At 41.9% G+C, this 14,817-nt stretch overlaps 1 protein-coding gene across 1 annotated transcript in view; it reads left to right on the plus strand.

Moving 5' to 3' along the window:
* The window catches only part of MYRFL (myelin regulatory factor like), a gene marked incomplete at both ends in the record, with an annotated part of 115,511 nt that overhangs the window by 61,824 nt on the left and 38,870 nt on the right, over nt 1-14,817 (plus strand). The window contains 3 exons of the mRNA XM_081310853.1: nt 5,315-5,515; nt 12,959-13,067; nt 13,831-13,940. Coding sequence (XP_081166979.1) covers nt 5,315-5,515; nt 12,959-13,067; nt 13,831-13,940 — 420 coding nt within the window. The remainder of the gene's footprint in view (nt 1-5,314; nt 5,516-12,958; nt 13,068-13,830; nt 13,941-14,817) is intronic.

The raw sequence follows: 14,817 nt of genomic DNA on the forward strand, positions 1-14,817 counted from the left end.
TTGCTAGGTCCGAGACGGCTCACCTCCCTGGTTCCCGCCTCCAGCCGCCCAGCAGGGCAGCAAGGATTACTCTGGGCTAGCAGGAGAGAGAGAGAGCGAACACGCCTGGGAGTAGCCTTTTATTTGGGGAACAAGAGATTCAGGGGAGAATTCCATCCAATGAAGGTTGAGGGGGGCTGCACTCCAAGGTCAGGGTCAGTGATTGGGTCCCCGGGGTCAGTGGTCAGGCACACCCCCACACGGATGGGCTCTCTCATCAGGAAAGGGTCGGGAAAGCTCCGACACAGCCAGAGCGCCTCAGGCCCTTAACGGGAGTCACCCAATCACGTGTCAGAATGGCTCCCCACAGTCACTATTTTCCAAGTTGGCTTAGACCAGGTATTGTGATGATGATGTTCTGAGCGGTGTGACTTGTGCTTGAGTCAGACAGGCCACTAGTTACCTTCGTATTTTGAATAATTTACCTGGCAACAAGGTCTCTCCATTTGCTGCTGGCAGCTCCTGCAAAGCTGAACTGCAGCTGCATAAGTCCTCATTGCACAGGAGCAAGGAGAGGGAGAGGGAGGAGGTTTTCTGCTTCCTGGCTTTCTGTTAACCAGAACCTCTTGGCTAACTGGCACATCCTCATACCAAAGCACAGTGACAACTAGCATATGTGATGACTTTGAGAAGTTGAAAGTTTCTGTAAGTCACCTTCAGTATGAAAATGAAAATCATTCAATTGCACTCAGCATAGATTGGGTGTATTGTTATTTACTAAAGTTTTATTTTAAAAAAGATAATTGGGCCTCTCTCTCCTATAGAGAAATGGCCTTTATTTGTCAGCTCTGACAAATAAACTCTCGTGTGTATCTCTAAAAACAAAACCAAAAACCAAAAAAACCAACCAAACAACAACAACAACAAAACAAAACAAAACAACAGTTGAGTGTAAGGTGTTTCCCTAGCTATGATTTTTGGTTAAAAGAGAATATTCTGTAGTTGTGTTGGGCAACACAAGGTTACCCTAATATTGATACTCACAGAAACCCTCACACATTCAACTGAAAATATTTCATGGATATTATTTCATTCTAACTCCAAAACACACAAGTGAAAATGAATGTAGAATTTTCAGTCTATTTAATTAATATTTAAACCAACCAACCAAGAGAAGAGTTGAATTGAAGGAATAACATTACTGTTTGATTCAGTGAGTTTTAGAGGTGTCCACAGCAAACATTTCCCTATGCATATGAGTTGGGCAGAGAGCAGATCAGTCTATATTCTACACAAGAGTCAAATGTGGCCCTAAGAGCCATGGTGTTCTGTTAGTTTGACCTTCAGAATAAAGACAAATTCAATAATTAAAAAAACATTACAGGACCTGGCTACATTAAATGAACCTCACACTGCATTTAGCAAATTGAAATTCATTTTGTGGACTAAGGACCACTTCTCCAAACGGTAGAGATAAACGTTTTACTCTTTGGTAGAGGGTGATGGTATGAGGGCCACACCTTGATGAGATTTAGGCTCCAGGAGGTGTCCAGGAAGGATGCACCATGTTTGTCAGAATTCTCCTTGGAGAAAGAATGGCAGGCAGTACCCAGTAATTGTTCATCTGCATTGTCAATCAAAACAGCTTTAGAAATACATTATGTTCCTGTGGTGTAAATTGACCAATTTAGTGGAAATTAAGGTTTATTCCAGAGAACAGATTTATTTCCCAGGTCTTTGTTTTTGGGACCTTTCTCCAATGGAGTTCCTTCAGTTTCCTTTGTTAATGACTAGGTTTTACTTCAGCTCCACTTTCCTCCTGAAACACTTAATTACACCTGGTTTGGAGTGCTGTGTTGCAGCAGGAGGGCAGATTATGTTTGTCTGCTTTTCAAAGACATGCTAAGATTTCCTCATTTTGATAACTAACAGATATTCCAGTTCCTGTCCCAGAATAATAGTAATGGCCACATCCCCAAAGCACTCCTCCTTTACTTCTCAGCAAACCAAACTGAAGGGGCAAATAAAAAAGACCCAGGGGTAGGGAAGATGAGAGGCACGTTGTGGTTGCAGGATGGGGATAAAGCAGAGCCACTGGGTCTCCCAGCTCATTTTCACTGGCTCTTAACTATTTCTGACCACAGACTTACCTTCCCTCTCCTAGCATGCACACACACATCCACCTTCCCATCCCTCTTTTAGAGATAAGATGAATTTTTATTTAACCATAGGCATCAGTTTGTGGAGTAATGTGTGTTTTGCCCTGTGGTTGGACATGCACAGATGTCAGCCGTGGAAGGGATAACCAGAAATATAGAGTAGTAGTCCTCAAACCACATCAGGAGTAAGTATCCCCTACAAACACCATCCCCTGGGTCCAATCCCAGTGTGTTTGGTTTAACAGGTCAAGCATGCCTGAGAGTGCCCATTTCCCACAAACTCCTGGAAAATGCTGATGTGCTGACCTGTGCACCACACTTTGAATGGCACTGGTGAAGAACATTTCTAGACCCATTTTTGGAACCCCTTTAAAAAGTTCCAAAACCAATTTCCTAAGAGCTGCCTTCCTTAGGTCAAGTCTTCCTATTAACTCCTAGGCTGCTGCTTTAGAATCCCACCCAGTGGTCAAGCAAAGAAGTTCCAATCCTTTCCAGGATTTCCAATCCTTTAAGACTTCAGTTACTATGCTGCTGGCTCCTATTCCAAGCACCTGCAGGGGGCACTCTTTACATTGCCTTCTTTACATTGCCCAGGGAATGGGGCAGCTCTGTAGGTTTGCTGCTGACAAGGGCAGATTATGTGATTGCAGGTTAAACAGAGATTGCTTTGTCTAGTGGAGCGTGACGAGGATGCATTTGTGACTCTTTGTCCTCATTTTTTGCCAACTATTCATGCACGCATGATTTCAATCAATTCCACAACAACCCTCGAGATGGGTATATGATTATCTTTATTTTCCTGTACACTGGTACAGAAAGATTAATGACTGCCCCAAGGTCATATAAACAGTTGATGTCATAACATGGACAAGAATGTTCCAGTCTTCCCAAAATAAATGAGGCTGTGAGACAAATAACAAAAATATTTTAGAAACATTCGTGAATTCATTTTGGTGTTTGATATTCATTATTTACTATTAGGGCACATGTGAATACAAGCTTGTAATACTGGAAAGAGAAGCTACATTACAGTTGGCATTGACACTCGAGGATTGTGGATTCCAGAGAAGGGAAAATAAGTTCCTAGATCTTATAGTTTTCCTCTCCTGATGAGGACCCTTCCCTAGGTCTATACATTTAGAACATTGTAAATCTGGTCCTGTCTTTAAAAATGATTTTAACATATTTAGGGATTTGAGTTTTCATGTGATGAAAGTCAAAGGAGAGAGAATGTTGCAATTGTTTCAAAAAATTAAATCTACTTATATCTGCTGTTCCAGTATCAAGTTACCAACATGATAATAATTATTCCAAAGCTCATTAACATCAACAAAAAGATCCATCACTGTCCTATTTTGTTTCCTTGAATTGGCTCATTATATTCAGCACAGAGCAAAATACATCAGCACTTTATGTGGCATACCTTTGGATTTAGTTGGCTGCCCACTCTAAAAGGATTTGAGTCAAAGCCAATTTGCCATTCACATCCAAGGGGGCTCCAGGGACCTTGCAGAAAAGCCCTTTGTTCAAGTGAATTTACAGAGAAATAATGTTCATAGTTGTTACTTTATATTCTTTCACTGTTCTTGTCTATCAAGTGTCAGTAGATGAGTCTTCTAAGCAGCTCAGGGCTCAGAGAGGTGTGAATGAAATAAGAAGTTGAAGACACCTGAAAAGTTCTTCCACTGAAACCAAATTAAGAACTAAACTTTGCAACTTCTTCCAGTTATTTTAATGAGTAACACATGGCTATGGTAAAGCAGTAAGTACCAAGAGAGTATGTAGTGAACAGTTAATCTCCTTCCCACCCTGATTTCTAGGTCTCCATCATTATTAGCTTCAGAGACCACCCATGCGTACTCAGATGCCCAGCTTGCAGGGTCTCATGACCACCAGAAAGGCAAAGAATGAAGTCACTCTATTTGTACTGACTTTTTAAATCATCAGGATCCCAAATGTTTGTTTGGATGTGTGATAACCTGCCGCAAACGCTCAAAAATCACAGAATATGTCATTATTTTAAAAGCAAATTGATCGGGCTGGGGATGTGGCTCAAGCGGTAGCGCGCTCGCCTGGCATGCGTGCGGCCCGGGTTCGATCCTCAGCACCACATACCAACAAAGATGTTGTGTCCACCGAGAACTAAGAAAAAATAAATAAAAAAAAATTTAAAAAATTCTCTCTCTCTCTCCCCTCTCTCACTCTCTCTTTAAAAAAAAAAAAAAGCAAATTGATCTTTTAATTTTAAGAAGTTTGAGGGATTTAGAGACCCTTACATAAAGCTATTTGAAAATAAACTCAGTAGCTGCAGGGAAACAGGGAGGAAGGAAAACAGTGTGATGGAGAATTCTTTGGCAAAGAGTTTTAAGGATAAAGTCTCCAGAACTTTGGCTACCATAATCATTTCACTTGGTTGTTTAGAAGATTTCTCGGGCTACTTCTAGACCACACCATGAAATAGACAAGTTAGCGCCATTATGTATTCATCAGAGGAAGTATAGCTCCAGGATTTGTTAGCTGTGTGTTTTCGGGCAATTTTTTTACCCTTTCAGAATGTCAGCATCAATAAAATGAGGATAATAGTTCCTATATCACGGAATTGCAGTGCAGATCAGCACACAAAAGTGTAGCTATTCTTCTTCTTCTTTACTATTGATGTTTAGGGAATAGTTGAGGTGTATTAAATATATTTGTATCATCATTTGCTTGTTGCTTACATATGAAATCAGTGCTTTGGTGAAACTATAAAGGGCTGGCTAAATGAAAGTTACTTTTACTTATCTGAACTTTCATAAACTTGTAAAGCATCCTGATTTAATGTTCTGATTTTTGCATTATTATTTGTTATTATTCGTGGAAAAAGAGTCATTTTCAGTTTTCTTCTACTTCTTCACCATCCACCTGGTATAATCTAAATTCCAGAGAAATACAATAGAGACGGGATATTCCAAGCCATAGCACATACAGCCTCTGCTATTGGGGGTCAAAATGGCTAGAGATGCCTCCCTGGCTCTCCTGGGGCCCCAAAGTTATTCAGTTATGTCAGAACGTTCTACCCAACATAGGAATCTTATGTGAAAGCCTATAACATTCTGTTTTCCTTTGCTCCGAAGACTAACCATCGTGTATTCTTGATACCATAACTGTGGTTGTACTATGTTTATATATTTTTCCAGGCCTCTAACCCTGGGCAGTTTGAAAATGACAGTGATGCATTATGGCAGCGAGGACAAGTTCCAGAATCGGTTGTCTGTCATGGTCGAGTAGGAATAAACACAGATGCACCAGATGAAGCCCTGGTTGTCTGTGGCAACATGAAAGTGATGGGGACAATCATGCATCCCTCTGACAGCCGGGTGAAGCAGAATATCCAGGAGGTGAGCTCCAGGGCAGGCCGAGGGCTCCTCCTCTGACACCTTAGTCAGACGTGCTCCATGCTCTCCTGGCCTCTGACCTGCGTGCTTGGGGCATCTTTACGTGTTGCCTGTGAGACTAGCATGCTGCTTAAAATTGATGACTGTTGGTGCTGTTGGGTATCTCTGCTGAAACTGTGAAGCAGTTCCTACCCAAGAGACTGGAGTTACCTGATAGGAGCAGTGGGCAGTGACAACATGTCATTGGCTTCACACATGGCAAGGTTCAGAGACGTTTTCCATGGGCCATTGCCCTTCCTTCTATGCTTGTCAACTGCTTAAACTTGCTTTCTCCTTTCTACCTCCCTGCCTGAGCATGGCCTCAGTCCAGTTCCGCATCATGTTTCTCCTGGACCTCTCTAGCCTGCTCCTCCCAGGGTGCTGGCCTTGCTGGCCATTATCCGTGCCTCCAATCCCCGCCCCTGCATCATCTTTGAGGAGCAGTTGAGAAGCTATTGGGTGAATCCCATGACCCAGGGGATCCAGGTGAGATCCCCTGGGCCATCAGATTGATCTGGTACCTTTCCCCTCTGTGGAGAGGCAGTAAGCCCAGTAGAAATCAGAATCAGACCTATATATCAGGAAGCCACAGCTCCACTTGGGGGTCTCCCCAGCTGTGTGATCCCGCATGAAACACTTAACCTCACTGAACTCAGAGTCTTCTGTAAGATGAAAATGTGCCTTCCTACCTGACCCTTCTGAATCTTTTTTGAAATTTTTAACCAGTTAAGATCATAAGTACTTAACTATCTTGGAAATTTACAAGTATTGTGTGAACCAAATGGATTAGGATGAGGATTCCAATCCCTTGGCCAGGCCTCTCTTGATTCCAGTCCTTCCACCAGTTTCCACTCACTGCTTCTATCCCTACCCCACCTTCGCATTTGTACTCCTCCTCCCAGAGGTATTTCTGAGGCTGTGGTAGAACTGTGTTTTTAAACCTCCTTTCCTCATTCTTTTTTTAGCTAATAGGAGAACTAATCTGTAAATCGTTGGCCCTTGTTCCAGACTGCATTCCTTTCCCAGTGCAAATCTGCACTGGTTTTTCTAAACCAGCCAAGGAATGTCCTTCTTTGCTGACAGGATTGCAAAGAATGGTGGTAATTGTAGACTTTCACACTGCTTGCGAAGCTGCAGTTCATGTGAAAAGAGCTGTGACCTGCTGGCTGGTTGGGAACTCAGGACTAGAAAGTTCTCACATGTTTCCAGATATCAGTTCTAGAGATTGAGCCTTTGAATTTTAGAGAGACATGAACTGCATTTCAGATAACAGAAAGTCAAATGTACCCTTGCAATTGACTGTACAACTCCCTACGAAGTCTCATTGAAATTTAAGTGGAATATAATAAGCAGGGACTGTCCTCTAGGCTTACAGAATCCTTTACCAAAGTCTTCAAGTTTTGCTTCTTGGTTTGAAGGAGAAAAAACAAACAACAACAAAACAAGCTTCTGTGGAACTTCTTAAATCTCTTCAAAGAAGCCTTCATAAAAAAATGAAATGTCACCCCAGTCCAGATTCTAAATGTGAATTTCCTCCATCCCCTTCCTGCTCACAGTACTCTGATAGAACAAAGAGATTTCTAGTCCACGGTTGGAAGATTGGAGACTTATCCTGACCCCACCAGTCCAGGGCTTTAGCCCAGAGATATTCTATGTCTCTGTTATCTGTGAAGAGAGAGAGAATGTTCATATTCATTTTACCCATGTTAAGGGAATTTTCTAAGATCATATATGTGAAGCATTTTTTTTAGCCATATAATGCTAAGCAAACAATATTATTAATTTTACTTGTGCAAAATGCTCCATGCTATGTAATTCATTTATTAAATTATTTCATTTTAATAAATGAGTTCTATGCACATTTATGAAATATATATTCCCAGAAATCTCATCTGTCCCACTTGCCATGTTTTACAGAGATGAGAGAGATGATGGTAATGTTGATGATGTTGCTCATGGTGATGTGAGCCTCATCTTCACCTCTCCCTTAGTCAGTTTTTCCCAATTAAAAAAATTAATTTGTTCTAATTAGTTATATTTTTAAATTTTTTAATTTGTTCTATGTTTTTCCAACTTTTAATAAGAGGAGGATTCTTCTAAATTCTCTGAGAGAATGATTGTCTTAGACCATTTGTGCTATAGCAAAATACCATGGGTTAGTAGAATAGAAATTTGTCACAACTCTAGGGTCTAGGATCCAGCTACTGGCAGTATGGGTGTCTGGTGACAGTCTGATTCTGCTGCCAGGGAGGTGCCTTCAATGCTGTGTCCTCATGTGGTAGAATGGATGGAAGAGCAAAATGGGCCTGAGCTACTTCCCATCAGCTCTGTTTAAAGTTACTAATCCATTCACAAGGCCAGGACCTCATGACCTAATTACATCCCCAGAGTGCCTCGCTTCTTAATTCCACCACAATGGCGATTCGATTTCAACATGAATTCAAACCAGAGCATTGACCTTGGTTGATGTGATTATGTGCAGAGTACTGAAGGCATTTTCTCCTCCTCTAAAGGTGCCGGCCCACTAGAGCTGGCTTGTGGATGAGCTGCTGTACAACATGGTGGCCGAGCATGTAGATCAATACTGTAATTGGGGACAATGAGTCTAGGTTGCTACCTTGCCCTGACTGTGTGCTCACTCAGGGCAACAAAAGTTGCTTTGTGGAGAATGAGCAGACATGCGTGTGGGATGCAGAAGGGAAGATCTCTGGTGTTCACTCAGGCACACATCCAAGACATGGGGAAGACGACACAGATGTGACTGAGACTCTGATGGCTGAAGCTCTGGGAAGATGAGGGTGGCCTGAGTGTTCAGCAGCTTAACTTGCTCAGTGTCATTGTGTCTACTGACGTGAGATGCAGGTTGGAGAAGGAAATGAATCTCTGACAGCGGAAACTGAGTGGAATCAGGTTGAAAACTCAAGCCAGAAATCAAAGGGATGTGAAGAATATTCATGTCAATGCAAAACAAAACAAAAAACCATGAGGAAGTTGAGAGCTGAATTGCATCAGTCAAATTCTGTGGTGGAAGAAATTGTGGCATGATATTTAAAAATAAAATCTAAAAAAAGAAATCCGTTAAGACGAAAGGCTCAGAGGTTGTTTTGTTTTTCTCCCATGCATACCAGCCAGTGTACTAGTTGAGGACAAAATTGGACATGTGAAAAGCTTAAGAGAGTCAAGCATGCAAAATCTCCCCCAGGGCCACAAGCCAAGTGCAGAAGCTCCTCAGCTTGGTGAGCTGGTGTCCCCACGCTGCTCCTGCTCCAGGCTGGGCCAGGCTGAGACCCTGACCAGCTCATGGAGCCCGAGACCACCTTCCCTGAACACATGGGAGTCCTGTGGCCTGAAAGGTCTCTGTAGTGCAGTCCTTGAGTTTATGACAAAGAGACCTTGGATATGACACAGCCCGATGATGGCAGCCAATTCTTTTGTAGTCAAAACTTTCCAAAGCTGCTGTGGGCAAGATCACATCAAATACCCAATTCCAAGCTCCTTGCTCAACACACACTGGTGCATTACATGCTCACCTGTGTAGGGCTCCTGTGCCGAGAAGGTACAGTTCTTGCCCAAAGGGTTTTTCCTAGGTCAACACAAGGGGAACAGGCAATCCGGGCTGTCAATATTTGGCTTTGGGAAGTTCATAAACCAGCATTAGCAATCTGAAGAGATATTCTTTGAAGAACAATGTTATAAGGTGTTCAGTTCTCCGAGTTAACCCTCAACATTTTCTTTGGCTAAAAATCCATTTAAGACAGCATGGTAAAGTACTAGAGAACCCAATTGCCATGACTATGATTCTTAGCAATGTCTTTGGGGGAAATATGGTCAAGGACCCATGTTAAAAATCAAGAGCCATTTTCCTTCTCTGTGGTGTGGACAGGCTGAGCAAGGGCACAGCCTCTTTGGCTTTCCATCTGCAAGAAAGGAGCCCACCCTGCCTCCATGTTATTCTCTGTGGGGGTTCATGCAGGCTGTGCAGGATCCAGGAGATAATGAGAAGAGAGCACAGGACTGCCAGGGGCTCTTGGGTAGGTAGTGCCAGGCCAGTCCTAGATGGCTCCTGATTGACCCCCTTTCTTAAATTCTCTCTCTCTCTCTCTCTCTCTCTCTCTCTCTCTCTCTCTCTCTCTCTCTCCTCTCTTTTTTTTTTTTTTTTTTTTTTTGATACCAGGGATTGAATTCAGGGTCAGTTAACCCCTGAGCCACATCCCCAGCCCTATTTTGTATTTGATTTAGAGAGAGGGTCTCTCTGAGTTGCTTAGCACCTTGCTTTTGCTGAGGCTGGCCTTGAATTCTGGATCTTCCTGTCTCAGCCTCCAGAGCTGCTGGGATTACAGGCATGTGCCACCGCACCTGGCCCCTTTCTTCAATTCTGTCAGTAATTGGTCTCCCATGTCACTACCTTTCTTCTTTCTTTTTTTTTTTTTTCTTTTCCTCCATTGAAGATTTTTTTCAGACTCTTCGTTAGGTACTGCACAGGCCCTGAAATGAGTAAGACACAGCCCTAACTCCAAGGAAGTGAACATTTATTAAAATCTAAGCTCCAAATAAGAAGTACTCATTGACTCTCCAGTACTGAGGATAGTATCAGCACATAGTAGCTACTTAATAAATATTTGTTTAATGAGTAAAGGAGCTCACAGGGACACATGTGCAGACCATAATGTAAAATTGTGATTACAGTATTTTACCTGACTTGGAAGGCCCTCCCTGCTCTGGCCTCCACCTTTATGATCACATTCTTAATGACACACTCAGCCTTGTGCAGACATCTTTCAGGGGATTTGCTACCTTGGGCCTTGGTTCCTGGTGTTCTCTCTGCCTAGCATTCCCATCTCGGGTTCATTCCTTCCACCCCACCCCCCTCTACATCTTTTCTTGACTCTTAAAATTATTAAGGTATGTGGCAACTATGAGTTGAGCACCCACAACATGCAAGGAGTTGTGCCAGAAATTGGTCACACAGTGATGCACAGAAAACCACGGTCTCAAGTGTGTCTTCATTCATTAGAAGTGTGTCTCCGACAGGGAAACAGAGGACAGAGTGGACGTAACTTGTTGTCTGGTGACAACTGTGACTGGTGCCATGAAAACGAGCAGGACAATGAACACATCAGAGCATAGGGACCCTTCCTAGTCTTGAAGGCCAAGAAATCTTCTGAGGAAGGGGTATGGGGGAGATGGGGGTGTAAGATGTTGGGCTTTTAAGGCAGGGACAATGGCACAAACGAAGGTCCTCAAGGGAAATCAGAACATATTTGAGGAGCCATATTAAGTCAAGGTCTTGTTTGGACTTGACCATCTCTAGGAAGCCTCTCGTTCTGATTTCCTAAAAATATTCTGGGAACCTTGGAGCATCTCTGATTTACTGAACATAATTCCATCATTGCCTGCATTTCTCCTATTGTAATATAATCCTGTGATATGCTTATCTTCCTGTCGAAGCCACAGACTTTTAAAAGACAATCATTTTTTTTAAGTCCCAACACTTAATAAGTCCTAATATGTCCAAGGTGATTGGTAAATGTTGGTTGAATCAAACAAATAATAGATGAATTGAATTTACCTCTCGATAATAGTCATTATGAAAACAGTGGTTTGCTCAAAATTATACTCCTGGATAAGTATCTGAGGTAAAACTAGTCCATTTAGCCAAGTAATCTCTAGCCACTGTCTTCACAACCAGCTAAACTTGTGAAGGTCTAGGAGTCTTAAGTGATGGTAAGAGGAGCTGTCCTGCCACCTCATGGAGTGGTCAAGGGAGAAGTTGACAGTCATGGCAGGGTTCTTAAAACAGCAACTATAGGGGGGTTGAGGTTGTGGCTCAGTGGTAGAGCACTCATCTAGCATGTGCAAGGTGCGGGGTTTGATCCTCAGCACCACATGAAAATAAATAATAAAATAAAAGTATTGTGTCCAACTACAACTAAAAAAAAATTTATAAAAAACCCAGCAACTACAAAAAGCATTTTTGATTCTTCTATCACATGGATGGATGTGCCCCAGGCAGTATATTTTAATTGCCAGAACAACTCTGGTTTCATAAGGAAATTTGGGGGACAAAGGGCTGCCAATTTTTTATTTGCCAGATAAGGGCAGATAATGTTCCTGCTATTTTCATCAATTCATTAAAAAAATAATAAAAAAAAAACCTCAAAGGAGAATCCTTTTATTCAAACACATTTAACTTTGGGGAAAGTTTATTCTATTCTATTGATTTGTTATCATTTTTTCTGGGGTCAAGAGATATTTTTTTGAGTACTTCACAGTGACAGTTGAGAATACCTTTAGACATAAGAACACGTGTCTCAGAGAATGATACCATCATTCCCCAGATCTCAGAGGGATGGGGAGCTCTGGGTCCACAAGGACTACTGGTTGGTTAAACCAGGTTTTCATACCACTTGGAGAATTTTTCTCCAGCAAAATGTTCAAAAGCAATTCAATGATACAGGAGGGGAGGCTTCCTAGAGATGGTGAAGTCCAACCAAGATCTTGACTTATTATGGTTTCTCAAATATGTTCTGATTTCCCTTGAGGACCTTCGTTTGTGCCATTGTCCCTGCCTTAAAAGCCCAACATCTTACTCCCCCAGTATCTCCCCCCATACCCCTTCCTCAGAAGATTTCTTGGCCTTCAAGACTAGGAAGGGTCCCTATGCTCTGATGTATTCATTGTCCTGCTCGTTTTCATGGCACCAGTCACAGTTGTCACCAGACAACTAGTTATGTCCACTCTGTCCTCTGTTTCCCTGTCGGAAACACACTTCTAATGAATGAAGACACACTTGAGACCGTGGTTTTCTGTGCATCACTGTGTGACCAATTTCTGGCACAACTCCTTGCATGTTGTAGGTGCTCAACTCATAGTTGCCACATACCTTAATAATTTTAAGAGTTGGGAAAAGATGTAGAGAGGGGTGGGGTGGAAAGAATAAAGCTGAGATGAGAATGCTGTCTATACCTAAAGGTTAGTACTGGAACTAAGAACTGCATTTTCAATTTGTAAATACAAGTTTTGCTATGAACCTGTACACTCATTTGAAAATGATTCCTTGTGATTGTGAATAACCATTTGTTTTCCTCTAAGTAAGGAAGCTCTTCTCAGAGAGGATTCCCTACTCAGAGGAGAGAAGTAAGGCAAGAGCAGTAATGATGGAGGATTTGCCCTGTAATTTAGGCTCAAAAACTCTGGATTCATTTATTAGTCATTAGATGGAAGTCACTGATAAAAACCGTAAAAATTTGGATTCTCTGAGAAATCCAGAAATTCCGCTTAAACTCATTTGGAAGAGAAGAACAGTGCCATTGTCAATATTCCATAATTTCTCTGGGTCACTCTGGGCATTGATTTGAATAGCAAATATCTAAACGGGTGAAATCTGCTCTTCTTTAATTAAATTAGGTTGACACAAATGAACAGCTGAGAAGAATAGCACAAATGAGGATTGTTGAATACGATTACAAACCTGAATTTGCATCTGCAATGGGAATAAACACTGCCCATCAAACAGGTACACACACAAATTCCCATTTTAATTTTGGATGTCATCTATTAAATTTTAATTCTCTCTTTATTTGAGGTTGTGTGCTATTGCATTTGACAACACCCTGATGATGTAACTCACCTTCTGTGAAACCCATAGTCACTAGCACAGGAAAGGTTAAAGGATTTCTGTGTCATCTTTACAAAACACCCTCACTTTTGCAACCCAAGGTTCTGGTGCAGTATTTTGAATATGCTGTTTCTTTTCCCTGGAGTCCTCTTGCTCAAGAGATGAGGGTTTAGGGGCAGATAGCAGCTCACCCTGTGGGAGGCATAGCATGGGGCAGTCTTGGGATGGATAGAGGAGGTGGAGTGGGTCTAGGTAAGAGAAAGAGTGAGAAGTGATGTGTGTTCTCCACCCAGGAATCTTAAAGAGGAAAGGAACATTTAGGAGCAAAGACCTATAAGAAAAAGGAAATCAAGCCAATGCCCCACACTGCCTTGTATGTACAGAGATTTTAAGGTGTTTAGTCAACCTTTCCAATATTTGGCAGAGTTTAAAAAAAAAAGTAGAGAAAATGACATTCCTACTTTAAATCCTATGGTGGTTCTTGGCTCAGACTTTCTTTGCTTCAAATGTATTGTAGATCAAAGTGAAAACTGAGAAGGGATAAAAATCTATTTCCAAAGATGCCCCATGGCCATCAGTATTCTATTCTGATACAGACCTGGAGCTTTTTCTCCTGGAAGGTCTGCTGTGGATTAAAACTTTTGGAGTGTTTTGTACACAGGAATGATTGCCCAGGAGGTGCAAGAGATCCTGCCCAGAGCCGTAAGAGAGGTTGGTGATGTCACCTGTGAAAATGGAGAGAAACTGGAGAATTTCCTCATGGTGGATAAGGTAATCAGCCACTCAGTCTACATGTGTGCTTTGGCGGTCACCCCGCAGATAAAAACCCCTTTTAACCGGGAAATAGGACATCGAAAAGAGTTCTTCACTGAGCTGTGGAGTGAGTTGGTATCAGTTATCCCACAATGGCCATAGGCACCAACAAGAAGGGACATAAGGAGGTTTCTGCCGCAGGAGATGTCAAACGTCGGAGGCGAGGGGTGGCCTGGTGGGTCAGCTTGAACTGCTCTTTCCATCTTATCTTAAAAAAAATCATAACATCGTTTTGGAGGTAATACATATGGATAGCTATACTTTATTAACATGTAATAATAAAAAGTAGAAGTCCCATAAAGGAAAAGAAAAATGAATATGCCATAGTAAGGATTCCTCTTGAGGGGAAACCAGCACTGCCAAGTCCACTCAGCACGAATCCTCTTAAAACAAGGGCCAGACATCAAGATAAACACCAACAGAAAGTTTTTGATTAGACTTCATTTTGAAAACAGGACTAGGCAGTCACGGTGGCTCACACCTGTAGTTCCAAGTACTCAGAAGCCCAGGAGTTCAAGGTCTGCCTGGGCAACATAGCAAGACCCTGTCTCAAAGAAACAAAGCAGAACTAAAACTTATGAAAATCTCTTTTATGGAATACAACTTAAACCATAAGCACACAATGTGCTCCTTCTCAGAATGACGAAAGATTGAATAGAGTGTTGAATTATTTTTAAGTAGTTTTTTGATGAAATTAGGTTGGACTTTCAGAGTACAGTCATAAAGTAGGTCATTTTTACAAAGATATTCATGGGACTTATTCCCTCCTCCCCCCACAAGGGCCTGTCTTAATTCCTTCAAATCATTCTCTTTTGAAGGAATGTCATCATGCCTC

This window comes from Spermophilus citellus (assembly GCF_964194105.1).
Source record: "Spermophilus citellus genome assembly, chromosome: 10".
NCBI classification, from domain to species: domain Eukaryota; kingdom Metazoa; phylum Chordata; class Mammalia; order Rodentia; family Sciuridae; genus Spermophilus; species Spermophilus citellus.